Below are 27911 nucleotides of genomic sequence, written 5' to 3'. Positions count from 1 at the left end.
AAAAACACAACAGAGTTTGGGTACTGTTTGGGATTAATCATTTCTGATGGTACTGTATTTCATTGCCAATTATTATGTTTGATTGTATTTCACCATTCAGTAATGCATACATTATAGTAAAATGCATTGTTAGTAAAAGTTCTGTAAACAGAAGTTTGCCCTACAATGGGCAGCACCAACATACAACCAGTTGGTGGTAACTATTAATAAATAATAATAATAATGCAGAATCCTTGTGAATCTTTTTGTAGAAGAGCGGACTTCACCCCTGTGGCGCCTCCTGCTGGTTACTTCCAGGAATTAGCTCTTCCAGCATCCAAAGCGCCCCCTGCAGGCTGGTGATCCGCCTGTCCTCTGGCCCCCATGTCCCTCCCAGGGACCCTGGTGCTCTTATCCCAGGGTTCTGCCTCCTGCAGTACCCCACAGTCTTACTGGGTTTCCCCACCCCAGGGGAACCCCCACTCCCTATCCCCACGTCGCCCCAGTCGTGGCTACTGCCAGTCTCCGTTTAGCCCCCGCGCCCCGGGGCAGACTGCAGTCTATCAGCTGATCATCATAGGCAACACGGGGTTTGGACTGGCTGCCTTTACCCACCCTCCAGCTGCCCCTCTGCAAGTCCAATACCTAGGTAGGCCTAGGACTAGGCCCTGCAGCCTGGGGAATTGCTGGCCTAGGGCTTCCCAGCTCCTAAGGCCTTTCCCCAGCCCTGCCTCACTCTAGGTTCCCTGGGTGAGATCCCCAGCAGCCAGGCCTGTCTCCCTCTCCAGTCAGCTGCTTCTGGCTTCCCAGGCCTTCTTATAAGGCCCAGTTCCTTAGTTTGGGGCATGGCCCCAGCTGCAGCTACTTCCCCAATCAGCCAAGGTTTTACTCCCTTTCGCAGCCCCAGCCCCAGCCCTCTGCAGGGCTTTTCCAACCCTTTCAGGGCTGGAGCCGGTGTTCACCCCGCTACACTTTTACATACCTCTTAAAATCCAGCTTGATGCCTTTTTTAGTGTTCACAATCTCATTTAGCCACGCCTGCAATGTGTTGTCACTGTTTGTTTCAGGAGGATGAGCCATGATTGGTTCACCATTTCCTTCTTCTTCACCACAAAGAAGAATATCTGCTTCTACCATATGAGCAGCACCTGTTCATTTAAAACATTAATATTGTGACATATCCAGATCCCCAACTTTTCAGATTTTGTGCATGTGTATTATATATTACACACAAAAACAACATTAAAATAACATTATAAGGTGGCAAAGTTAAGCACTCCAAATGCCAGAATTAGGGTTGCCTGTAGGGATGATGTACACACAGTCTGGTCAACACTAAAAGTTGTGAGGGGATGGAGCATGCTCAGTTACTCTGTGAAGACAGTGTATGCTCAGTCAGTCACAAATAGGAGCTATGAAGGGATGGAGCATTCTTAGTCATTCTGTGGGTATGGTGCATGTGCAGTCTGGTCAGCACTAGGACCTAGAGGGGATGGAACATACTCAGTGAAGATAGAATTTTAGGAGATTTTAGCGGCTAAACTTTAAGAAGTCTCTACTAAACCTGTGTGAACTGCAGTTTTTCAAAGGCTTATAACTTTGCCAAATTTGCATGGATTTTCACCCAGAAACAGAAAAGGCATCTCTCTCATAAGGCCATTCCCCTACCAAATTTCAAACTCCTTCTACACAGTATGGGTGTGCCAGAGTTTCTCAAAGAAAAGGTCTCCAGATTTTTTTAATTTTTAATTTAAAAAAAATTATCTTTCCTTAGCCCCATTCTCATAACTGACTGAACCATCCTGGCTGAAAATTTCCAAAACAATTCAGCCTGAGACAGATAGCCAGCATGGAGAACTTCAGCCCAAATGTTAAAAACAGCAAAGTTCTAAGAAAAGGAAAACAGGCTCTTATAAAGGAAAGTGTCAGGCAATCTTAAGAGGCAGCCCCACCTATAATACATATATATATGCATATATATTCATGCACACACACATATTTTAAGTTACTTAGATTTAAAAACTTGAGACATAATATGAGACATAACTTTACTTTCAGTAGGCAGCAGAGTAGCTGAGTTACCTATTTTCCTAATTCCTTTACAAATCAAATTAAATTCCACTGGAAACAAAATCTAATAATTTGAAGTAATTAAATTTTCATGAAAGGAAAAAACAAAAAAATACAGTTCAGAGCTTCTAAGAAAGATTATCCAATATATTCACATTAAAATATTTTAAACATTTATTTTAAAAAGCAATAGAAGAAGATGATCTGTTAATATAAAACCATAAATCCTTGGAACCCTAGACTGTTTTGGAAACATGGAGTCACCAGATTTTGCAATGTAACTGATGAATAGATCACAGTCATCACTATCAACTGAGCCAAAAGACCAAGATCACCACTGTCACTCCAGAAAAATGAATGAAGCCTATTGGCAGATGTTTTTGTATTCTCCAATATCTTGATGGGAAGAATAGATTTTGGTGACATTTTGGGTAGTTATCTGCATCTGTGTATCACAGAATAGCTCACACAAGTTCAATTCAAGTGTGCAAAATCAAAATTCTTCAATCATTGTTCTTCATTGTTGGCAGATATCAAGTGAACTCAGGAGTGGATTCAATATTAAGACTGGAACTATTCACATAACTACAGAAATGCCCCACTTTGGTCAGATCTTCTTGGGTATATATGTATCTGTCACCACAAAAGGAACATTGGACTTATTTCATCTAAATGCACTGTTCACATACATAAGTAGAATTTTGGACAGTGGCTTATCTGCCAGCAATGAGGACTGACCAGTTTGCACTTTGAAAGTTCCACTCAAGGTCTGTTAATAAATGACATCCTAAACTGGATAGGGACAAAAACAGGGTGGTCGCTTAAGAGAGGACAACAGAGAGTAGTTGTTGATTTAGTGAGACAAAATAACTGGTTAGCAATTATTAAAAATTAAGCAGAAAAAAATCAGGTGAATAGTCATAGTCAATGACATCTTGAAATGTACTATGCTACTTCAGCTCATGACAAAGGTACAAGTTATTTTTGGATGCAGCATTCACCAGCTGTTCACCTGCAAGACTGTTAAGTTCGTGCCTTCAATAGACGTGAATACATCACTTAAGAAGACAACCTGGGTGACGGACTATTAATTAAACTAAAACTAAAAACTATTAATTACCATATCCATACTTGTGCTTTGTCAATAGGGTGACAGCACAACTAAGCTAACTTTTATGGTCACAACAGAGACACATTCTACATTTAATAGCCAAGTCTCAACATCCTTACAAATGTGGATGGCAGTTCAGTATGTGGGGTAACAATCTTGATAACAGTTAAATCACTTGCATTTGGCAGATGTGCTTCTTGGGGGTGTAAAATTATCAAAGTACTCATTTAGGAGACAAATAAAGATTGTTTCCCCAAAAGAACCAAACTGAGTACATGCTTTCCACAAATCCAAATGGAATTTAATTACATCTTAACTTTGGACACTGAAACACTTTATTCTATGTTATGTCACCAAACTAAGATTATAGCATCATAAAAATATTTTATGTGAAAACAATGATAGATAGATTCGTTTTCCAAAATACACATACAATACTTACTTTGTATTGCCTCTTTCATTTGTGATTTATTGTTTGCTGCATGATACCAGATAATTTCTGCTCCATCTCTGGTTTTAATCTGGTTAGTGTTCAGAAAATAATCCAATACATTTCCACTCCAAGTTCCTATGTCAATAATATTTAAAGTAAGTATACTGCATACATGAAGAAAAGTTTTAAATACTTTCTTACCACTGCAACTGGAAAAGGAAGAAAGACATCAGACAAGAGAATAAGCAGATGCCTTTCCAATCCTGCTGTAAAAAACACAATCAACACACTACATGAAGTCCAAATTCAACTTCTTCCTGGGGATTTAGTTTACTAGCAAAGAAAATAAGATAAAAACCTTCTCCTGGTCTTGGCTGTTCCTAAGGTTCCTCCCAAAAGACTACTCAGTCCTCATCTTTAATCTTCTCTTTTCATGCCAGTAGCGTAGCTGGGGGGGGGAGCAGGGCAGCGGCTGCTCCCCCACTAAGCACAAGTGACGCCTTGTCAATTTCTTGGCGCCTTTTTAATTTTTACTTACCCGGAGGGAGCAGGGAGAGCGATCAAAACAAAAAAAAAAAGGCGTCACCAGCTGTGGCGCTTTTACTCACCTGGCGGCACTTCAGCGGTGTGCAGCGGGACCTTCACTTGCTCCATGGGTCTTCGGTGGCATTTCAGTGGTGGGTCCTTCAGTGCCGCTGAAGACTCGGAGCGCCGCCGGGTGAGTAAAAGCACCGCAGCGGGTAGCGACTTTTTAATTTTGATCGCTCCCCGTTCCCTCCGCCTGGCTACGCCCGTTTCATGGTGTAATTTGCACTGCTCTTATAAACAGTGAAGTAGCACGTAACTTGCTAACTCTGCTCAATAAATTAGCAGGATTAGCAGCTACTAACAAACAGAGTGGGTGTGTGACATCTTGGACAAACTTTATTTGAGTTTAATATCTTGGGAGTCCATTGTATTAAAAATGCTATTGTCTGTGTGTTACTGAGGGATTGTATGTATTTCCACAGAAATTGGCTGGGAACTGCAGCCAATGGGAGCTGCAGGGGCCGTGCCTGCAGGCAGAGGCAGCACATGGAGCTAGGAGCTGAGGGAGGGGAGTTCCTGTCGCCCTTCCGGGGAGCCCCCCAGGTAAGCACCACCCTGTACCCCTATCCCCAGGCCTGAGCCCCAAACTCCTACTTCTGGGAGGTGGGGGGGCCCTGAGACTGCCCCAGCAGCAGCTGGTGCAACTGGCTCAGGGGGTGCTCGAGCTGCTCAGGTGGCTCCTGGGCCAGCCACACGGGCCACTGCAGAAATCACGGAGGTCACGGAATCTGTGACAAACACGGAGCCTTACTTATGACTGTGACAATCACATTACTGTACCATCTCTGAGAAGTGAGGCAGACTTACTTATGCAGTCTGTCTTTTGCTGGGAAAAATCACAGTAAAGTCACGGAACTGTGCAATATCCTGGTCAGGAGGGAGAGAGATGCAGGTTTCCACCCAAGAAAGGCAACAGCTAGGGAGCTAGAAGCCTAAGAATAGGTGCCCTTGCTGAACCACTAAGGGGAAACACAAATTCCCCTGAACTGTGACAAGGTGTTTCAGTAAAGGCTGCCAGTTTGTTACAGGGAGGAAGTGAGAGAGGAGCTAAAATATACAGGGGCGGGGGGGAGAGAGAGATTGAGCGGAAAAGATTGCTATTGAAACCAAAATTCCCATTTATCCATAATTCTATAATACTTTCTCATCTGTTGTTGTCTCTTCTTCTGCTTTCTGTAGAGGGCACATTCCTCTCAACCATTGGCAGGAAAATGATGGCATAATAGGTTCCGTACTACAGAGATTTTAAGTGTAACTATAAAATCTCCCTGGTTTTATAGGTGCTTCAGTTGCCCTTATGATCCTCACCATTATGGCATCTTTCTTTCATTCACCTGAACTGTGTTAATCTATTCTTCTAGCATCACCCTAGAAGCATCAGGTAGTAAATTCTGATCATTGTCCCATTGTTACAATGTACTTCCCATTAGACCTCTGCTTGGGACTATTTTTAATTCCACTCCCACTGTTATGCCAGAGGGTCCCACTGCAGGGCTCACTAATCCCATACAGGGCTCTACTTACCATACAAATTCCCTGTTGATTCAGCAGGAAACAAAAATCTGATAAACACAGATAACTCTCTTCAAATTAAGTTAAGGGTGCAGTCTCCCAATCTGAGGGCATATTATCTTTCAAGAGTGAGAGTTTTTAAAAACAACAAACCACCTGATGTAGAGTTTAGTTGCATTTCTCAAATAAGGCACCAAAACTATTTTCATTTTGCCACCTGGATATACCAGCCCACCATCTTCCTGATGTATATCTACTATCAAAACTGCAACAAAGAATGCTCATTTTAGAATTTGTTTCATATATATAGAGCCCTGCAAATCATGGATATCCATTTTATATCCACAGACCATTTTTGTGGATCAGATGCAGACACAAATTTTGTATCTAGAGCCCCACAAATCTATGGAGATCTGCTTTATATCCATGGTCTATTTTTGCAAATGCAGATACAAATTTTATGCAGGGGTCTACATATATAGATCTTAGATACTAAGTGTGATGATTTGCCAGCATGCTAACTGATGTTTTTTTCACTAAACTGTTCTCATATGATTGGGGGATGATGTCTGTTAAAGTAACATGCTAACTTTGTCTAATGACACGTGGATAATTGGCTGGCTATTATAGGGCTCTACTCTTAATGAGGAACGAGAGATGACTGCCTGTATTCAGTGCATTCTGCCTCAAGCAGGAATTCATAGAATCCTTTTGTGTGTCCTGTGTAAACAAGGCTGTAAAGCAGCACACCACTCTACTATTAAGACATTCTAGTTTTTCTGATCACTAATAAAATTGGACTGTTACAGATGGGTCAGATAGTTTGGGTGCCTTGTTTGAGAACTGCAATCCTGAGTTTATATTTTCTTCAGATCTCAATATTTGTGCAAAGTAAGCCACGCTCACACTGCTGAGTTACCTGCAACTTCACTTCACCGCCACAAAAATTCAGTAAGAAAATTTCTTTAGCATGGAAATGGGGAGCAAAGAAATCTTGGGGGGGGGGAAGACGTTTTCCCCTTCTTGAGGCTGGCTGGAGCAGAGCTTCATTAACATACACCTTTTAAAATCCTTAGAAGGATAGCCATATGGGGCCTGCCAGGAGCATGCCAAGTCCTAGGAACTATAGGAAAATTATCAGGAGCCCTCTCATACTCCAGGATCTATGTTCATGGACTCCCAGAGACAGGAAGCTCCCTAGCAGCAGAGGGCAGCAGGCTTTTAGCTGGGGCCTGAGGTGCGGAGTAGAGAGGTCGACATAGGGAGCGAAGGGGCAGCTCACGGCTCCCTGGGACAAGACAGCCCATGGAAGACACAGGAGCGTTTCCTCCCACCTAACGCGGACCGCGGGTTTTTTAACGATGCCCCGCCGCCGCCATGACGCAAACGCGCTCAGATTCATGACGTCATGTCACGAAGCAGAAATTCGAAGTTTCTCTCCCCTCACGTATATTCTCCGGTTCCGGCCGGCGGGATTTCCCCGTCATTTAGTCTGGGGGTCGGTTTTCTGCCCTGCCGCTCTGCAACTTGCGTCTACCGGCCAGGCGCCCGCCCGCAGCCAGCGCCTCTGGGCAGAGCCTCTTGCCCGCTCCCCAGTCTGCCGCCCCCAGTCGGCTCGGGAAGGGGGTTGGTTACCACCCCAGAGCAACGTACGCAGCGAGCGCCGAGGGGCTGGGCACCGGCGCTGACACCTCAGCGGGTCGGGGCCGTGTGACGGGGCGTCTAGGAGGACTGGGCTCAGACGGTGCCTCCGGCGGCTGCACCACTCCCTCGCCCTACCCCCAGCCAAGCCTCCTCGCCCTCGGGCTGAGCCGAACAGCGGGTGGGTCACCGCAGCCCCTAGTACAGCGGCCTGCCCAGCGGGGGGCACCCGGCTCTTACCGAGCTCCCGCTCCATGGCCGGGCGCAGGCGGCTGGGTCCTGCCGGCTTAGCCCCGCCTCCTGCGGCCGGGACTCGGTTCAGCCTGGGACTCGGGGCGCAAGGAGCCGGGTTTGCTGCCGGACCAGCGAACAACGGTTGCTCCCGTAGGGCAGCGCAGCACCTCGTGACCGTCTTCCCGGGCGGGGCGCCCTGGAGCTGGTGCGGAGGGACCCGTCTTCCCCCGCGAGAGAAGCGGTTCTTGCTGCTTCCTTCCCAGGTGCCAGGGCCGGAACCCCGCTCAGGGCACATCGCGGCCCGCCCACCCCGGACACGCAGCCGTGCGGTTCGGTGAGGCCCCGCCGGCGGGTGCTGCTGGGGCAGGCCAATGGCAGCAGGGTGGTGGGGCAGGAGGACGGATCAATACCCCAGCCCCCCCCGAAACGGCAATCCAGGGGCGATGTTAACGGTTCAGCATAAACCGAGCGCGTGCTGCCATCGCTACGCCACGTCTCCGCAGGGGGCTGTGGCGGCCGCATCACTGTCCAGCGTTCAGCGATCGGCCCTGTCCCCTTCGGGCTAGGGCCGGGTAGAGGTACCGCTGCCTGCTCCAGCCCTTACACTTGTTAAAAAACGGTTACGGGGCACGAGCCCTGAGCCTAGAATTCTGCTAAAAGGGGGCTACTGCTCGGCCCTACACAGCTCTTATACGTGCTTTCCCATTTTTAAACACGCAGTACCGAGCCTGATTTAATGCCTAAACTGCAGCATAATAAATGGGAAACCACCTTCCACGCTTCTCATTGGCAAAACTAAGATGAATGCCATCACTAACGGAGCTGTGTGAAATGGCACAGGCTTTTTATATTAGGGAGTGTTAACACCTTTACAAAACAGCCTGTAAACAGAAGTAAAACAATTATAGCGAACGCTTTAGTGTAAAGAAACATGCAGGAATATAATCAAAGCTCTGTGAAAAGTATGAGACTAGATGTTTCTGGTGCAATTATTAAGAGTAAAATTTATAACTTTTCAAACATTAATATTCAAGAAATGGGACAGCTGTACTGTTATGGACATGTGTATTTTGATTACTGAATAAATAGTAACCAAAGCATCTCATTGTGTTGGGTACATAATTGATGTATTATTTTTTCTCTAACTTCCTCATTTTGTTGGAACCATTCCTTGAGTTTTTGAACAGTTTTTCTTTTGTCTGTGAAAAGCCTTCAGTAGTAGAGCTAGTAGTAGAAAAGAGTAATTAATTTCTTTGAAAGGGATCATTTCCACAAGGAAGGTCCTGGAGCATGTGGTAATAAATATCCAACCATTTGTAAAATTTGATTATAAATTGCACCCTAGTAGGCAGACTGGACATGTCCATCAGATGAGTAAAACCACCTCTTTCACAATTTCTCCAATATTTATCCCCATCCAATCTGTTTTCTAACGTGACCTGCATGACGTATTATTGAAACACTATATTAAATGTGCATTCATCATGCAGATGATGAGGTTGCTGGTCCTCTTTTCCAAATCAAAACTCATTCCTCTAGGGTAACTTATCTATCCAAATCCTATTCTGACCATGTCATAGATGGACATTTATTTATTAGGAAAGTTGTCTGCAAAGACAAATTAGTTATATTTTTATTTCTCGCAGAAGCCATCACTTCTATTAAAGTTAGTTCTCTCTATGAAACAATACGTATAGAAAGGTTACTAACCTTGTGCAGTAACTGGAATATTCTGAGAGGTGTGTCCCCATGGGTGGTGTATATGAGCCTTCAAATGGTGATTTTCAGCAGTAGTCATTCAGTCGGCACAGGTGCTTTAGCAATTCTTGTGACCCATACTGAGGATACATAGGGCTAACAGATAACCAGCCTCAGTTCCTTCTCTACTACACAGTCCCATGGAGACTAAATTCTGAAGCAGAGGGAAAGGAGGGCAGGTAGTGGAGCACTCATAGGAACACAAATCTCAAAAAAACATTACAGTACAAGGTAACCAACCTCTCTTCATTTGAGTAGTGTCCCTATGGGTGCTCCACTTGATGTGATGCCCATGCAGAACCCTCTGACTGAGATGGGAACTTTGGAACCTGGTCTAGAACTTTACAGACTGAAAAGGTAGCATGGATTGGGGGCAGACAGTTTCACATATTCAGCAGTTGTGGCTCTCACAGGTCAGTGTGTGTAACCAAAGTGGATTGAAATGGACATGAATATTCTTTCCCCTTGTAAAATTCTGTTAATTTGTTTTATTGTCTTCATTTTTAACTTGCACATAGTTTCTTTACTGGTTTTGGTATGCAATAAATGTATATTTTTTGGAAATTCATCTTGATTTTATAACATGCTGCAGCTGAAGAGCCTTTAACAAGGAACAGTTTCAGCTCCCAAAACTTAAGTACAATAATAGAATTCAATGGCTGGAAGTCAAAGCTCAATAAAAGTAAAACTGGAAATAGTGCAAATTTTTAACAGAGGATAATTAATCATTGGAACAATTTAGCAAGAGATGAAGTTTTTTCCATAAACTTGGTATTTACATGGAGACTGACTGTTTCTGAATATGCCTTAATTCAGGGATGTCAAACGTATAGCCCCAGCCTGTGGATTGGCTCAGGTCCAGAGGACATTTCCCGCTGACTTACTGCTCCTTCTTCAATTTACAAAGGCATCCACCACCATACATTTACTTGCCTTCTTCATGTTGGCTGCTACATTAACCCTCTAGGTCATCTGTTCACAATCCAATACAGCACTGGCTTGCAGGATCGCACTGAACATACCCTCCTCTTTCTCCTCAGGGTCCGGCATTCCAAGCAAGTGGAGGGGCACCCCTCAAGGCTGCAACGACAGTAGTTACAGATGATACACACACTGATGTATCACTTTCCTTTGTGACTATAAAAGTGAAAGCTAAATTTCACAACTGCCTTTCCTTACTCCTATAAGCATTTTAAATAAGACATGCTTATTGACACGATAGCTTTGGAGCACCCCTGCACATCACAGTTCTCCGTTCTCCAGCCCCAGCCATGACTATGAGCCAGCCAGAACAGGGGTGGGAGGAGGAATGAAGAGAGAGTTGTTCTGTTGCATAAAACAGAATTTCAGCCTTTATTTCCATGAGTATGAATACAGGGTAATGGCACTATTTTCCACAGGAGGCAGCGATTTTAACAAAGCTCTCACTCCTGAGTTTAAAAAAGGCACTGGTAGCACAGTGGCTGTGGCATCGCAAAGCCACCAGGGCCTGTATGCTGCTAGCCTGTTTACTGCAACAGTGCCTGCCAAAGTCATCACAGAGTGGGGTAGGAAAGTATCCTTCCAGAGTTAGAAACAAGGCTGTCATCCCTAGAAACTGTCAGGAGAGGACTGCAGAGTACCTCCAATGAAAGTTTTATCAAGATCACTCAGGAGGATACAAGACACAGCCTGTGTACTTGAACAAACTACTCCACACCTCCCATCCCTCAAATTCGACAGGGGAATGACAGGCGGATACCAACTTTACCCCCTTTGTTGTATTGCTACCTTGTCTAGTACAAATAAAATGAAAAGTCTATACCCATGTCCTGCTAAGTTGGAGTGTGGCCAAGCACTATATGTACATTTAAACACTGCGAGGAAAAATGCACACATACACTTACCCAAGGTTCCTTCCACTGCACTGGGCTTGTCTGTGCTTGGCCGGTGGGACTGGCTAGACTCTGGTGGAGTCTCAACCAGGTCTTGGCTCACAGCATAGGCATAGTTGGACCCTCACCCTGCTGCAGGTCCCCCATCCTCTTCTTCCTGCTTGCTGTTAACTGCAGGGTCTCTGTCTCCAGCTCCTCAGAGGGCTCTACAGTAGTCTGCCGGGTGCTGGTGGGGTCTCCGTCAAGTATGACATGCAGCTTGTTGTAAAAATTGGCAGATCTGTGACTTGACAGCAGATCAACTGTTGGCCTTTCTGGCCTTGTAGTATGCCCGCTGCTGTTCCCCATTGTACCCCCTGACCTGCTTCCCCTGTGAAATCTTTTAGTAAATGTCCATGTTTCTATGACAATTCCCTATCTGTGCCTGCACAGTCTCTTCTCCCCATAGGCTGAGGAAATCCAATACCTCCCATCTGCTCCAAGCAGGAATGCATCTAAAGTATTGAGCCAGCCTAGTCAGTTGAGCACTTGCGCAAAAGGAAGAGCTGCTAGGTGTGCTCTCCAAGCTGGGCAATCAGGAAAAGGCATTTCAAAATACAGAAGATTTTTAAAGGGGAGGCTTGGCTTCTGGTTTCTGATCCCCCTGGGCACTGGAGTTCACAACTGTGAGACAGTCAACAGTGAGACAGCTGCTGGAATACTATTGAGGTTGAAAGAGATCACACAGTGTCTACATTTGCACTGTGTCAACCTCAGTAGGTCAACCATGGCTCAACACTATTTGGGAAGGTGGTGTTACTGCATCACTCTAACGGGGTGCTCACATTGGCCAAAGAAAAATTTCAGTGTAGAGACATACACAGCTAGGTTGATGCAAGGGGACTTATGTCAATATAACTTTCTAGCGTAGACCAGACCTTAGTTATTTTGGTGTAAGTCTGTGGATTGTCCCCACACAGATGCAAAATAATTAAGTTGGGTTTTATTTGTATCTGTTATTTTGGTGCAAGTTTGCATGTGAAGGAGACTGATGATAAATTGTTAATGATACTTTCCCCATCCTGCAGCAACAGCCTACGTTGACACACAATTAAGATAAAGGGATGTTTTGTTGGGTAGTCCACACACTCAGTCTCCAGTAGACTGTGCAGAGCTTCAGTTTGTATTCAGTTCACATTTAATAGGGTGTTTTTCATAGGCATTAGGGCTAAAAACAAAAAAAATTAAAGCATAAACTGATTAACCTGATGTTGGAGTGCACGAGGCCCTCTCTGCTCCATTCTTTTATGTCCATCACTGATTATACTACTGCACCTCTCTTAAAAGAGCCTCAGTATTTGGCCAGGAGTCACTCATGTGGTTGTCTTCCAAACCAGGAAAGTTACTATGGGTATGTCTATAGTACCCGCCGGATCAGTGGGCAGCGATGGATCCAGCGGGGGGTTGATTTATCACGTCTAGTCTAGACGTGAAATCAATCCCCGAGCACTCTCCCATCGACTCCTGTACTCCACCGCTGCGAGAGCTGCAGGCGGAGTCGACGGGGGAGCAGCAGCAGTCGACTCACCGCAGTGAAAACACCATGGTGAGTAGATCTAAGTATGTCAACTTCAGCTACGTTATTGAAGTAGCTGAAGTTGCATAACTTAGATCGATTCTTCCCCCCCCCAGTGTAGATCAGGCCTATGAAACATTTCATGATGGTCCATTTATTTGTTGGTAAGTTACAGGCTATTGTCTACAGCTGTATTTGGAAATAAACACAGCAATTCCTTTGTTAAGAACAGTCTACGCTCCAAGTGCAATAGCAGAACTAAGCAAAGAGAAACTTTGAAGACAGAAAAAACTGACAAAATATAGGAAATGTTTGTCAAATATATGTTTTTTGTTTTTAAACAGAAGAACAATGTTATTTTCTCTCATCTGGTAAGCACTCAAGTCAGTTTTATTTGTTAATGATAATTATTAAATGAAATTGAAACATTAAATGGCAAGAGTTTAAGACATGAGTCTAATTTCAAATAACCAATATGGCAACAAAAAAGAAAATTAGTCTGCAAATTGCTTTCATCTGCTATAACTGTACATAACATTGACAAAGGACATGACAATGGTCAGTTGACTACTGTTCATGTTTCAAACACTGCTTGTCCCTGCTCTCCTCTTGTTAACTACTTTCAGAAGGCTGGACATTCATCTTGTTCATGCTGCCTATGTTAATGTCTTTGGCTGGTCCAGAGAACTGCAATTTATCTCTGAACAAAAAAAGTGTGTGCATTACTATAATGAAATACCTAGTTTCTTCTAGCCTAAGACTTTAAATTCTGAACGTTTCCATTAATATGGGTCTTCAAGCTGTGAGCAACAGGGCTGGTGACATTTTTATTTTATTATTTTTTTAAGTTACTAGTTGCGTTTTTGATACAAAAACCATATAAATATCCCCTATGAGAATCAAGAAGGCATCTAGATGTTTAGATTTTTAATGATCTGTCAGTCTAAAACTCTAACAACATTTTACTCAAATGATTTGGTCTTGTATATAGCGTGTTCCGATTCTCTTCAAAGTGAACAGGTACGTTATGCAATAGTTATCATACCTGATTGGTGTTCACTGAACCTCTGTACTCAGGCACAAATTACAAGCATCATCTTAGTTCTTAATTGCTAACACCCCAGTATCAAAAATATGTACTATACAAAGAACCTCAAATATGCCCAAGCAATCCGAACATGAAAATTCACACTTAATACATTTTCTCCCTGAAAAATAAACAGGGCTACCAAGAGGTCTCAGAAGTTAGAGATGGGAGCAGAGAAGATATTACAGGTTTCATGCCTGACTTATTGCTACATGATTACTACTTTAAGGGTCATCTGGCCTGTTCTTAATCACTCTTGGAGGTCCCAAATTACAAAGGTATATTTAACCACAGGGGGGGAAAAACAATTAGTGTAATACAAAAATGATACCCAACAAAGTTAGATAAGTCATTATAAATACATAAGGAAATCAGCTACACTATAAAGAGACTCAGTTTAAAAGCACAAGTTCCAAAAGCACCAACAAACATGTCAAATGTCTTGATTTTTAAGTCAGGACAAGTCCAATTATGAAATCTTAAAAAATCCCCAAAACCCACAACATACTTGGCAAAGTTTTGTTTTCTATTCTTCCCAGACAAGCAATATCCAATTGTGCAGGCAAATTCCTTGTATTATTAGTACACCGTATCTGTTGTTTGCAGCCAACCCTCAGAGATTTTATATTTGGATCTCAAAAGCAAGCAACAGTTCTGTACCAATTCAATATACTTTATAAGATTTTTTTAAAAATGTAAATATAGCCCATTTGCACATCTACATGGAGTGTCCCAGATTTAGGTTACATCTAATCATAAAGACTGTTACTAAAATATTTGCTTGGGTTTAAGAGGTATATGGCTTAACCTTACAATGCACATAGTAAATGCTACAGTTTGCTTAGAGGTAATGAGTCCTTTGCCTTTTTTCAGTGACAGTATTAAGTGTAAAGTTTCGGAACCTTAGGAAATCTTAAACTCAACAATTCTTCTTTTATGCTGGAGATGGAGGAGAGTTGGTTCATTTTTTTTAGAAACAAAACCCAGTTTAAAAATCTATTACTAAACAATTTTTTTTTAAATAAATCTTAACATTTTTTTAGTGTTGGTAGCATTACAGCTTTGGTGTTGGGTTAGTTCTAGCAAATCAGATTATACATAGTATAATATATGCTGTCATTTATATTAAAAGAGGTATTCTGTAAGAAAAAATATTAATTCCATTTCCAATGGTAAGCTTGTGGGGTCTGATGTCCCACCATGGATCACAGGAATCAGAGCACTGTCCAGGTCATTTAGATAATGCTGTGGAAGAAGTTGGCCTCCAGATCCTAACTGATACTCAACCTAAAATAAAAAGAGTTATATTAAGTTGATACATTACATATTATATATTAATACAAGCCAAAAGTAGAGGTGCAGTAGATGCAGTATGCAAACATCACCATCAGTATAAAACAAATTTCAGCTCAAGTTTTCTGTTAGAACATAAGAAAGGCCGTACCGGGTCAGACCAAAGGTCCATCTAGCCCAGTATCCTGTCTACCGACAGTGGCCAACGCCAGGTGCCCCAGAGGGAGTGAACCTAACAGGCAATGATCAAGTGATCTCTCTCCTGCCATCCATCTCCATCCTCTGACAGACAGAGGCTAGGGACACCATTCCTTACCCGTCCTGGCTAATAGCCATTAATGGACTTAACTACCATGAATTTATCCAGTTCTCTTTTAAACTCTGTTATAGTCCTAGCCTTCACAACCTTCTCAGGTAAGGAGTTCCACAAGTTGACTGTGCGCTGCGTGAAGAAGAACTTCCTTTTATTTGTTTTAAACCTGCTGCCTATTAATTTCATTTGATGACCCCCTAGTTCTTGTATTATTCTAAAAAATGGTAATGAAGAGACTTTGGGCAAGACAACACATTCACGGGCAAGAAGGTTTTGTGTTTAGAACCGTGAGACACCGCCTTCTGCTCATAGAATAACCTGCCTTCAACACTTCAAGGTACTGCTAGTTCAGGATGCAAGCAACCAGAAATATTGTGAATTAGTTACTTAATGACAGACCATTGAAAACTATCAAACTTTAAATTGTGGTGAGCTGTAAATAAACTGCATCTCTCTCAGCTAAGATCTTGAAACATGACCTAGAGTAGTTTCTCTAGGAGCAACAGGGATTGAATCTAATTCTCAGACTTGTGTTCTGACTTCTTTCCAGGTACATCCATTGCTGGTAATGGACTTTGCATTTGGCACTGTGGGAAGGTTTAAAAGGGCTAGAGAAGCTATACCTAAATACCATTATTTTAAAGGTGATGATATTAAATAATGTTATATATATCTGCAATAAACAAAAATTACCATATCGGTATCAATGGAGACTCTGAGACCTAGCTTATTCATCCCATTATTTTTCAGCGTTTTGAGATGCGGGCAAAGAGCAGCACTGCAAGCTACAGCAATCTCTTTTGCAAACTGATAGGGTGTTGCACTGGATAGCTCATGGTCCTTTAGGATATAGAACACCTGAAAGTATAGTAAGGACATGACATGATTAGTGGCTTTTTTTGTAAGAATTTCAAAGTTGTCAAAATGGCTCAATGTACAGTATCACAAGATGCAGTAAAATTACCTACACTGGTTTATTGGCAAAAGACTTTCAGCTTTGGAATTGGGTAGTTTATCAGTAGCAAGACAGTTCTAATATAACTGTTCATTTTTATTATATATATTATGATAGTGCCCAAATGTGCTAGGTGCTTTCAAAAACTAGGAAGAGACAAAAAGTCCCCAAACAGCAAATACTGTTATTACTGTTGGAAATTATCCTCACAATTAAAACACTTAGTGAATTAACAAGTAGCCACGAGAATAACTGGATTAGAAGTTTCATAATTGCATCTAAAGTTAAAAAAAAAAAAAAAAAAGGAAAGTATATCACCCCTATTTAAAAAATAAAATCGCTTCTATCCACACATTTGATATGAAAGTCAGAGAGAACGGCAGGAACATAGTTGGCATGTTCCTACAGCTGCATGCCAAAACTAGTTTCTAGTTTCTGTGGTAGCACCTTCCCTTTATCAGTATTATTAATGCTATTTAGAACAGCAATTGGTATAAATAAATCTGATATTTTAACATATAAAACTATTTACTAGTATTAATTTACTTACTTCGGTACACTTCATAAGTTTTTCCTCAGTTTCAAAATCTCCCTGTAGTATTCTTTCACTTTGAATTCCTTCCATTGACTTTCCATCTACTGGGCTTATAACTCTATAGAATAAGTGTATAATAAATTAAAACTGAACCAGAGCATTCTTTCATCTAAAAATCAACTGTTCAACTTAAAAACCCATTGCTTTAAGTTAAATCAAACTTCAAAAGAATAAAATTACAGCTCTTCTCTAATGATCTCAATATATAAATAAAATTTGTAGTATTAAAATACATACAAAAAGAGAGGCTATGGTATGTGTGTTTTTGACTGTAAACATTTGCTATTTCCATTCTATATAAAATTTAACCCCATCTCAGTTCTAGATAAACACGCACACTTTACATACGAGTACCTAATAGACTAAGATTAACCAGGTCAGTAGATCTCCAGCTTTTCCTTCTATTTCCTAAGAGTACCTTTTGTGGACCACCTCCCTGGGGCACTGTGTATGTGTTCTGGTTGGTCCTATGAGTCACTAGAAAAAGGACTAAGTCAAGACCATAATTTGAGAACTACTGTTTTATGATATTGAATTATAATGCAAGAGACACTAATTTTGAACAGTAATCATGATTTATTCAGACCCTCTATAATTAGGGCCCTACCAAATTCACGGTCCATTGTGGTCAATTTCAAAGCCATAAGACATTAAAATTGGTAAATTTAATGTTTTCAGATGTTTGAATCTGAAATGTCAGTGTTGTGACTGGGGGGAGGGGGGTCCCGACCCAAAAAGGGAATGGGGGAGTCCGGAAACCTGTTGTAGGGGGATCATGGGATTGCTTCTGTGCTGTCTTCAGAGCTGGACTCTGAAGGCGCAACCACAGAGCATCCTGCAGCTGCAGGAGGTTCCCTGAGGTGGAGGTGGGTCTGATTCAACATTACACACACTCACACTCTCTCCCTCTGGATACGTGCTCTCCCTCCTCTGCCCAGCTGGAGCTAGGAGCCCCCTTTGCTGAGGCACTCCTAGGAACAACGGGACATCGGATGTCACGGGGAAGGGCTTTTTTCACGGCCATGAAATTGGTAGGGCCCTAACTGTAACAAAACATTCTCTAAGCCACGTACAATGAAACTCTTAATCAGTGGTTTTCAACCTGTGGTACATGGACCCACAGGTCTAGGATTTCCAAAGGGGTCCTCCATTTGAAAATTTGTAGAAGTCCGCAAATGAAAAGAGGTTGAAAACCATTGTCTTAAACCAATTCATATGTTATAGCACTGATAGTGCCCTGACAGTCACAGCCACTGGGGTGGGGAGGGCAATCTTGCAGCCCTCACTGAGTAGCCCCCCTCTATCTAATGAATGACATTGTTGAACTCTGAAGGGAGCCAACCAGTCCTCGTCAGACAGATGGACTGTGACTAAAAACAGGCAACACCATAAGAAGACCCTCTTCCCACCACTCCCAAACCAGGCAGTTATTAAAATCTCAACAAAGAGTCCTGTGGCACCTTATAGACTAACAGATGTATTGGAGCATAAGCTTTCATGGGTGGTGAATACCCACTTCGTCAGACGCAGCTTTCGTGGGTGAATAACCACTTCGTCAGATGCATCTGACAAAGTGTGTATTCACCCACAAAAGCTCATGCTCCAATACATCTGTTAGTCTATAAGGTGCCACAGGACTCTCTGTTGCTTTTTACAGATCCAGACTAACACGGCTACCCCCCTGATAATTAAAATCTCAAAAGGCCATTATAGTCTAAAGTTGTTCTCATAGTGATATCTAGAGGTGCACAGGCAGTTTTCACTCCTATTTCCTTGGCAGCTTTAAATAGCAAGATATTAGTTTTAATTACAATACTTTATTTTCCATTCTTTAAATATCCATCTTTCATTTCAAGAGAGGTGGGAAGAGAAGAGAAAATTCCAACCACCATACACACAGCTTTAGTAACAAATATTCATACCCTTGGTTTACTTTTTCTTCACTCTCTACCCAGCAAATATCTACATATTCTTTTATTTCTTCTGCATCCATTTTGCCACATGTAATTTTAAAGTCCTTTTTGTCCCTTAAAGCTTGACGTAGACCTTCCATTGTCTCTGGAGTTATTTGTACCATTAGTCCATCTAAAAGAGAAACAGTAAAAGTTCCCACTTTCCTTTACAGAACAAAAAGGGAAGAGTACTTTAATAGAACCTTTCCTAGTCAATTGATCTTCTTGAATTGTTTAAGAAATGCAATTTCACAAGCCTGTGAGTAGAATATTGACTTTTTTCCTCATCACAATGTGAAATGCTATATGAAAAATTGTTAATTCAATTTTCAAAGCTTTTTTGGTGAACAAAAAGGTAGACTAATGGAGCGGACGTTCCATCCGGTCAAAGTTTATTTCATGAAGTTTGAACAACTTAGTGAGCTACAAAATGTGACACAAAAGTAGAGGTAAAAACTTAAGCATACAGGAAACAACTGAATTAAATTCTCCAATAAGCTTCTCATGTTGAAATTTTTTACAAAATGACAGGTATTAAGTCAAGAGGTCCAAAAAAGCCACATAGTAAAAGTGTCCAAACAAAGTATGTCCTAAACTACGAATTTACATATCATGATTTATGCACAAGTATTTTTTTTACGTTACAAACCTTAAAGAAAAAGTTTAGTTTACAATGGAACAGACTCTTAATCACATCAGTATTATGCAGAGTAGTGTTCCAACACCAATTCTTTGCCTCTTAATAAGGAATCATTTATGATGCAATTCATACCTTCAACTATACTTGATTTAGCAAGAAATCCTGAAGATGTTTTTAGGGCTCCATTGAATACTACAAAACTTGCACCTGTAACTAAACACAAAAGTAAACACATCAGGTACTTCATATTGTCCATTTTTATACTTAGTGAGTTAACAGTCATTTTGAAAGTGTAAAGCACTATACATCAAGTGCTAAATATTATGCTACACTGTAAGTGCACATAAAAGTTCTTTAGTTATAGGAAGATGTGCTGATGTGGCTCCTGCTAGCATCAAAAGAATTCACTCCTTGAAATCAGGCCCAGAAAAATACATTGATTTTGCTAACTTTTCGAGTTTTAGGAAGACATGCAGCATCCCAACAAGATGCTGGCAGTCATATAGGCACAGTAGCCAAAGAAGAAAACTGTGAAAGAATAGAAAATATGTAGGACCTAAAATTTGTTTCTTGCTTATACATGAAGTTACCTCTAAAATTAGGTTTTAATTTCTGGAACATTCTATTAAGTAAAATAATGAATCCACTTTACATTGGCACTAAAACCTGTAAAAACCCATTTACTTCACCATTAAATCTTCCCCTTGTCACTACAGACTACTTGTGTGAGCTTGCTAGGCATTGATTAATGTTTTCAAAGCACTATACAAACAAGAATTTAACTACTGTTAATTACTCTTATTAGTCTCTGGCCTAGGATGTAACTAGACAGATGTAAAAGGTATGTAGCCACCTAGAATCTGAAAGATATTCTGCAATTTATAGCAATTTTAAGAGTGTCAAAGTAATGGACCAGAAGCTATTCAACAGCACCCCTTTAAAATGTAAGCTGAATTAATCTAAGAACTGTATGATGTGGTCATGAAATACAAAAAGCTTCTGAAAAGGGACAAGTAACAGGTCAAAAGATAGAGTGAAATTTGAATAATTTAGTGTAAATGGAATGTTAAGTGGAGGTTGTCAAACAATGCTTTATGTAATTAAAGTATTTTTGCTAACCACTGTATGTCATACATATATGTCATGTACGCTTTTATTATTGTTTAGCTGCTTCGTATTGTGGTCAAAGCATTTGGAATTATACAGAAGCATCTGCTCACACAAACTACAGGAATACACACCTTTTGTTCCTAGTAATCCCCTAAAACATTCGAGTGCACATACCAGTTTCAGAGGTTTGATAGAAAACTAAAAACATAAAAAGCCACTTACCTCTCCTAGGGTGGCCAGTAGCACTGTTTGCTTGTGTCTGATAGACTCCATCACTCTGTACACAAACTAAGTGAGAATCTGCTTCAGTGCTAAAACTGGCTCCAATGCTAATAACATGCTCATTAGAAGAATGTATTACTTTCATTACCTGCAAATACAAAATGTTCATTTAGAAACTAACATTTCTGCAACAAAATCTTGCTCTGTTTTGTTAAATTCTCTGTGGACTCTGGTTGTGTAACAGCTAAATACAGCATTTTACCTGAAAAATGCTACTAAGAAAATAACTGCCTCTATATGTAAGCATTAGCTTTCTCTATAAAAAGCTGAAGTATAATTTAAACTTTAAAATCTTTTTTTAGAACTGACTTTTTATGGAACTTGCAATAGCTTATCGGGGTAAATTGAGGGTTTACTGGTGACCATAACTTCAAAGTTCTACTACTTGGGAAAAGTCAATCTGAGTGAGTACTCCCTAACCAAGTATACTACCAAATATTAAGGATCTCCCAAGAGACTTTCATTTTTTATGTATAGGACAACACAGTTTGCAAAATCTGGAAGAATCCTAAAGCTTCATAGCCTAATAGGGTCCCTAAAAACAGAACAAGAGTTTATTATTTGTTTCTATCAAAGTTCCAAGCAGATCTACAGTAAATGTGCAAAAACAGTACGAATTTTGAGAAGACTGAAATTTGCAAAAAACTATTTGAAATAACTTATATATATATAAAATAAATAAATTAGGCTTTTGTAAAGCCACCTTTTAAACTACAACAAAACTTCACAGTAGAAGAAGCTTAAGGCCTAAACATCCTTGGAGGAAATTTCAGTGAAATCTTTTTCCTCCTCATTTCTATTACCAATTAGCACCTATACTAATCACCAACCTTCCTGCTTAACATCCCAGCAGGGCCTAGGCAATATTGCTCACCTATTAGCACTAAAGCAGGGAGTTAGTCCATAGGGAAAAGGTGCTTGGGGTTTTTTTTGGTTAGACACAAGTTTAAGAATTGAAAAATTAGTCCACTGAACAGTGAACAGAAGCAAACACAGGCCTCTCTGATTTGGAGAAGACAATACCCTCCAATGAAGTGTTTTGCATTTTGCAGCTTCTAGTCAAATTGGTGTTCTTGTCAACTTCTCATCTTTAAAGATTTCAGAGGTATTATAAGAGGAAAATGGAAGGGTTAGATTTCCTGAATAAATTGTATGATCTACAAAATTATACTCACTTCATCGTATCTCCTCAGAGGGATTTTAATGCAGCTTTTACCCATTTCCATATGGATAAATAAATTATCTATGGTATGCAAGGTATATTGATAATTTCTAAGATCCTGTAACAAACAAAATACTTTATTAACTGACTGTTTATGCAGCATAAAGTTTTAACCACTGACATATCATAATTTCTAAAAACTAAAACACACTGCATCACTTAAAATCTACCCATAACAGATATTTGCATAAGTCTTCAGAAGTTTATTTGAGCTAAAGGAATCTCAGTTAGCTGCAACAGTACTGTTACTGGTGAGTGTGCCCATACTAGGAAAAACGAAGTGATTTTTTTAACCATGTTAGTTAACATATGGTCACTCACATGGTAAATTCCTATTGTGGTCAATGCAGTTACAGTTTTATTTAGCATTTACTAGTGTTTACCTTCATCTGTTAACACATGTTAAAACTACAACTGCCTTGTCCACAGTAGGATTTTACCATGTATCAGCGAACACATTGTAAAAACCCTTTTCCCTAGTAAACACAAGCTCTGCAGGCCAGTTACCACAAGGCAACAATCACAAATAGCCATCTAATATACCATAAGCTTCAGCTGGACTGTATCATTTTAGCAATATTAAGGATGTGCATGTCAAATGGATTTCTTTAAACAGAAAGCTAGTGATCACCTTAACGAAGGATACTGCCATCTTTACATAATGTTGAGTTTTACAGTAAAGTTGTTTAAATATATACTTTGTAATTCTCATCACATTTTTTTGTCCTCAGGGCACTCTTGGAAATAAGAAGAATACTTGCCTCCCATTTTACAGAGAGGGAAACATGCTAAGTGACTTGCCGGATACAAACTATGGTTTAATTGAGCAGTGTAACAGAAAGTAAGTAATCTAATCATCTCAACATACTAGTCGGTGGCTCCAGATCTTGTCAAAACGAACAGATTAAAACAAAGCTAGTATTTATAACAAACCAAAAAAGGGTAGCAAAGGTTTCTAAAAAGGGAACTTTGCCCAAAACACTTGTTCTTATTTCAGCTTTCCAGAAAACTTCTACCCTGGGCCAAGAAACTGACATTTAACATGTTTCAAATATAACCAATTTGGTTATGTTAAAGAGTGTCAAGCCAGCATCAACCTGAACTACAGAGATTACCGTCTATTCAAAAATCTTGCCAGCAATAGTTATCACCATTCAACTGAAAAAGTTGTTGTCCCTTCTGGGCATGCACTCTAAATAGTTTTAACCCTTCAAGATCTAGTTTGGATAAAACGGGTAAAAGTTCATAATGGATAAAAAGTCCAGTGTTATGTGTTGTCACAGAGGACAAAAGATTTAATTATGATCAAGTCCAAGTACGGCCTTACTAGAGAATGCTCATACTCTTAAATGAAGTAGTTTGTAGTCTCCAGCTTGTTTACATTTCTCTAAAAAAGTGTGTAGGTGAGCTGTTTGCAATAAATCATATATCAAGGCAGCATGCTTTTAAATTTGGATCATGTCACATTACTGCTGCAACCGCCTGAAGAGCAAAAGTTTATCACTCTCAAACCCAAGTCTCCTAGATGTCAGGAGAGCTAGTCACCAGATCATTGCCTAAAGCTTTCTTACTGAAAGAGCTGATTAATATTAACTACTTATGTTAAATGAATAAACCAAAATTATATTAGTATATTTCAATATCAATAATTAATCTGAAAGGCACAACTTAATACTATTCTAACAGAGCATTTCATTGTGTGAACAGACTGAAGTCTAACTTGTACATCACACCTAAATTAAACCGTGTTAGAACATTTTTCGCTAAAAGACAAATAGTTCAACTTCAAAATTGTGAGGGTAACTTCACACTCATCTGATGTATAATTAGGAGGGTAAGGAAAATTATGTAAAACACTGTTTACTCACAACAAGTAAGTTCATGATTGTATGTCCTATCTCCCCAAAGAGAGGCTTTCGGTGTCTGATACTTGTTACAGGAGTTGGGTATGCTTTCACAGGAAGAAAAGAACACTGTTACACATAAAGACCAAGCAAAATACTCTAACCCAATTAAAATATGTAACTTTAAAAAAAAATAATAAGGTCAGATGCAGCCTTTCATTCTTTACCTTATGTAAAACGATAGACTTTAGCACTCATTGCAGGGAAATGGTATCAGAAAACAGACAATATCTGTGCTTACTTTGATTCAGCAGCACAAGATGCCTGTATAGCAAATGTGAAAGAACAGCAGCCCCTAAAAGCAGGAAGGGTTGCATTGCAGTGGCAACAGCCAGCCTGTAAACTGGGGTGAATGTACAAAAGTACAAATTTAAGTCCCAAACCTTTGAAGAAACACATTTGTATTTAATTTTTGAAGGCAATGGCATTCACAGTGCATAAAGTTAAACACGTGCATAAGTCTTTACAGGATTGGGCCTTAACATGCATATTTAGTGTTAAAACTCACCTCCGTATTCTGCTCCCAATCTCAACATTAAGCGAATTGGAAAAACCTTTGCCCACGGTATTTCCAGTTTCTGAATGAGAATGCCACAAAGGAAAGGATTATTTGGTAACAGGAGATTATCAAGTTTCTGAAAAGTTGGTGCAACAAACAGGAATCCTCCATGATCCTTGCTACCAAGAAAGCTTTCAGTGAAGGTAAAATTTTCCAAGTTTCCTATGTATTTTCCTGGTGAAAGAGAGATACAGTTAAAATCTTCACCGTAAAAAACAAACATGTTAAGTATGCATTCTTATACATGTTGGTACCTGGAAGAAATCCACCCATTACTATGTGAACACTGTCTCTCTTGTGCATTTTTGAAGTAACAGGGTGCATATTGCAGCTTTTCAGGATAACAGGATACAGACCTCTGCCCCCCCCCCATCTTTATTGAAGTCCTTTATAGTTTTGTACAATGCATTACTGAAGTACTTGCACGTTAAAAAATTGCCGTTTTTAGAAGCCAAATGTTCGAGACAATATTTTTAGCACTTTTGGTACTATTGACATGGTATTGCATTTTATTCTAATCACTTTATAAGTCAATAGAACCCAGTTTCAAAACCCCTTTTTCAACTCAGACAGATCTTTTTAATAAAACTAATTTACAAAACAATTAACACTTCAAAAAAATTCTGTTGGGCAAGTCTATGTACATACAATTAGTTAACTTTTGCAAATTAAGCTCTAATTCAAGAAAACATTTAAGCATGTGCTTAACTCTATTCAGGATAGCACTTGTCTTCCAGAACCAGAGCACAAAGGATTTACACCTACGACCCATCATACCAAAGTATTAGATTAAAAAAAGAAGAGAAGACAAAAATGCAATGAAGCAGTTTACAGGAGAACTAATACGAAAAAAAGGAAACATTCCTAAATTAAATCCCCTGTATCACTTTGACAGAATCTGAGGAAATAGTTATGAGCACGGAGAACTTTCAAACAAAATTAGTAGGAACCCTCTAAGAATGCAACACCATTTATTTCCTGCTTTGTGTTAAAAGTCAGCAATAAGACACTAATCTTAAAGCTACAAATTAAAACTCCATACCTTTCACTGCATCCTTATATATGTCAACAAACAATGTGAAGATTTCTTTAGGAACAGCATCTTCATTTGGCAAACATACCAACATAATGATAATTTCTGCCTGACTCAAGCTATGTAATCCATTTGTTGAGAAGTACCAGCACTTTTCTGAAGAATCTTAGTGATAAGAAAAAATATTTTTTTTAAATTCACATATATGATACTCAGTCTTGGAATCAAATATATTAGAAATAATCATCTGTGGTCCTCTGTCCCTTTAATCCTACCACTGCAATATTGCGGTCTTAAAAAAAAATTGTAAACTGAAATTTCAGAAAGCACTGGATAATGCACTGCACAGGAGAGAGAGTAACTCTCACAGGGACACTTCTCAGGCCATATTGTCTAGAGACCCAGGGGGTAACACCATGAATAAAAAACACTGGAGAAGATGTTTCAATAATAGGCATCAAAAAAATCTGATAGGATACAGGTTCTGAAGGAACCGTACACGCTTCCTTCCTCACTGAATCAAGGTGCTGATTAAAGAAAGTTTTAATTGCAAAGGCAAACTTCACTATGGAACCCAAGGCAGAGGCTTGTATCTTTGAGCGAAACAAGTAATACGTCTTCATTTATCATATCCTCTTGCATAAATAAGTATGTTGCATGTTTGCAGCACACGCAGGTGCCACACTTATTTCTGTTTAAGTGACTAATGAAAAGGCATCAAAAACTCAGTCATTTTAAATAAAAAGACCAGAAGGGACCATTGTGATAATTTAGTCTGACCTCCTGTGTAACACAGGCCATAGAACTTCTCCAAAATAGTTCCTAGAACATCTCTCTCAGAAAAACATCCAATTTAAAAATTGTAAGTGATAGAGAATCCACCACAACCCTTGGTAAGTTGTTCCAATGGTTTATTACCCTTACTGTTAAAAATTTGCCTTACTTCCAGTCTGAATTTGTCTAGCTTCAACTTCCAGCCGTTGGATCAAGTTATATCTTCTTATGCTAGATTGGAAAGCCCATATTATTAAAAATTTGTTCTGTACTTAGGTATTTACAGACTGTATTTTAAGTCACCCTGAACTTTCTCTTTGGTCTGGTCCCCACTAACCCCCCACTTCGGACTAAGGTATGCAAATTCAGCTACGTTAATAACGTAGCTGAATTCGAAGTACCTTAGTCCAAACTTACCGCAGGTCCAGACGCGGCAGGGAGGCTCCCCCGTCGATGCCGCATACTCCTCTCGCCGAGCTGGAGTACCAGCGTCGACGGCGAGCACTTCCGGGATCGATCCGGGATCGATTTACCGCGTCTAAACCAGACGCGATAAATCGATCCCAGAACATCGATTGCCTGCCGCCGGACCGTCCAGTAAGTGTAGACGTACCCTATGTTAAGCTAAATAAATTGAGCTCCTTGAGAGTCACTATAAGGCATGCTTTCTAATCCCTTAATCATTCTTGTGGCTTTTCTCTGATCCCTCTCCAAGTTATCATCGTTCTTGAATTGTGGACATTGGAACTCAGCAGCATTCCAGCAACAGCTACACCAGGTCCAAATACAGATGTAAAATAACCTCTCCACTCCTACTCAAGAGGCCCAGGTTCACATTAGCTCTTTTGGCCACAGCACCACACTAGACGCTCATGTTCAGTTGACTATCCATCACAACTCCCAAATCTTTTAAACAGATATCTTAAGTTGCTGTAAAATGAACAGAAGTATCCTTTCATTATTTACACAGCAGGGTCTCCAGAGCTTTATTCAAACCTACAGATAAAAAAATCCCAATTAGACAGCATCTTACACAAATAAGTTTGAAATCTGTGTACAGTATGCATCAAAAATGCAGCACACATTTCTGGGGAAAACATTCTTATAAGAGCATTCTTATTCCTTCCCAATGAAAGATATTGTTACGGTGAATACAGCCCTGCATTTGTCCTACAAAGGATACAACGACCAAGTAGGCACATAAATAAATTACAAAAGGGGTTAAAAGTTGCTTTGAAGCACACTGAAAAAATTACTTTAAAAACCTTAAATTTACAAGTTGGATAAAATAAGACAGCATATATCTCACAATTGTGAAAATGTTTGAATTTTATCTGCTCAACCATGAAGATCGGTGAATTTAGTGTTTACACATTTCAAACATAATGAACCATGGAACATATGTAAATAAAAGGAAACAATGTACATTACCTACTT

At 40.2% G+C, this 27911-nt stretch overlaps 2 protein-coding genes across 10 annotated transcripts in view; both read right to left on the bottom strand.

The window, feature by feature from the left end:
- Positions 1-8662, bottom strand: part of FAM151B (family with sequence similarity 151 member B) — a 69893-nt gene extending 61231 nt beyond the window's left edge. For all 6 annotated transcript variants that reach the window (XM_065550143.1, XM_008167493.4, XM_065550145.1 and 3 more), the window contains exons 1-3: positions 7575-8662; positions 3603-3728; positions 962-1127 (exon numbers count right to left, since the gene is read on the bottom strand). In XM_065550143.1, coding sequence (XP_065406215.1) covers positions 962-1127; positions 3603-3728; positions 7575-7863 — 581 coding nt within the window. In that variant the 5' untranslated portion in view covers positions 7864-8662. The remainder of the gene's footprint in view (positions 1-961; positions 1128-3602; positions 3729-7574) is intronic.
- Positions 8663-13064: 4402 nt separating this feature from the next.
- The window catches only part of ZFYVE16 (zinc finger FYVE-type containing 16), a 51997-nt gene continuing 37150 nt past the window's right edge, over positions 13065-27911 (bottom strand). For 3 of the 4 annotated variants that reach the window (XM_065550141.1, XM_005288197.5, XM_065550142.1), the window contains 10 exons: positions 25710-25865; positions 24617-24841; positions 24073-24155; positions 22158-22262; positions 20923-21070; positions 19723-19803; positions 18921-19083; positions 16954-17056; positions 16142-16306; positions 13065-15129 (listed from right to left, as the gene is read on the bottom strand). In XM_065550141.1, coding sequence (XP_065406213.1) covers positions 14968-15129; positions 16142-16306; positions 16954-17056; positions 18921-19083; positions 19723-19803; positions 20923-21070; positions 22158-22262; positions 24073-24155; positions 24617-24841; positions 25710-25865 — 1391 coding nt within the window. In that variant the 3' untranslated portion in view covers positions 13065-14967. Of the gene's footprint in view, positions 15130-16141; positions 16307-16953; positions 17057-18920; positions 19084-19722; positions 19804-20922; positions 21071-22157; positions 22263-24072; positions 24452-24616; positions 24842-25709; positions 25866-27911 lie in introns of all 4 variants that reach the window. The other variant, XR_010588805.1, reaches the window with a different exon arrangement.

The sequence above is a fragment of the Chrysemys picta genome, chromosome 6 (genome assembly GCF_011386835.1).
Source record: "Chrysemys picta bellii isolate R12L10 chromosome 6, ASM1138683v2, whole genome shotgun sequence".
Taxonomy (NCBI): domain Eukaryota; kingdom Metazoa; phylum Chordata; order Testudines; family Emydidae; genus Chrysemys; species Chrysemys picta.
This window is presented reverse-complemented; position numbering and strand designations above follow the sequence as displayed.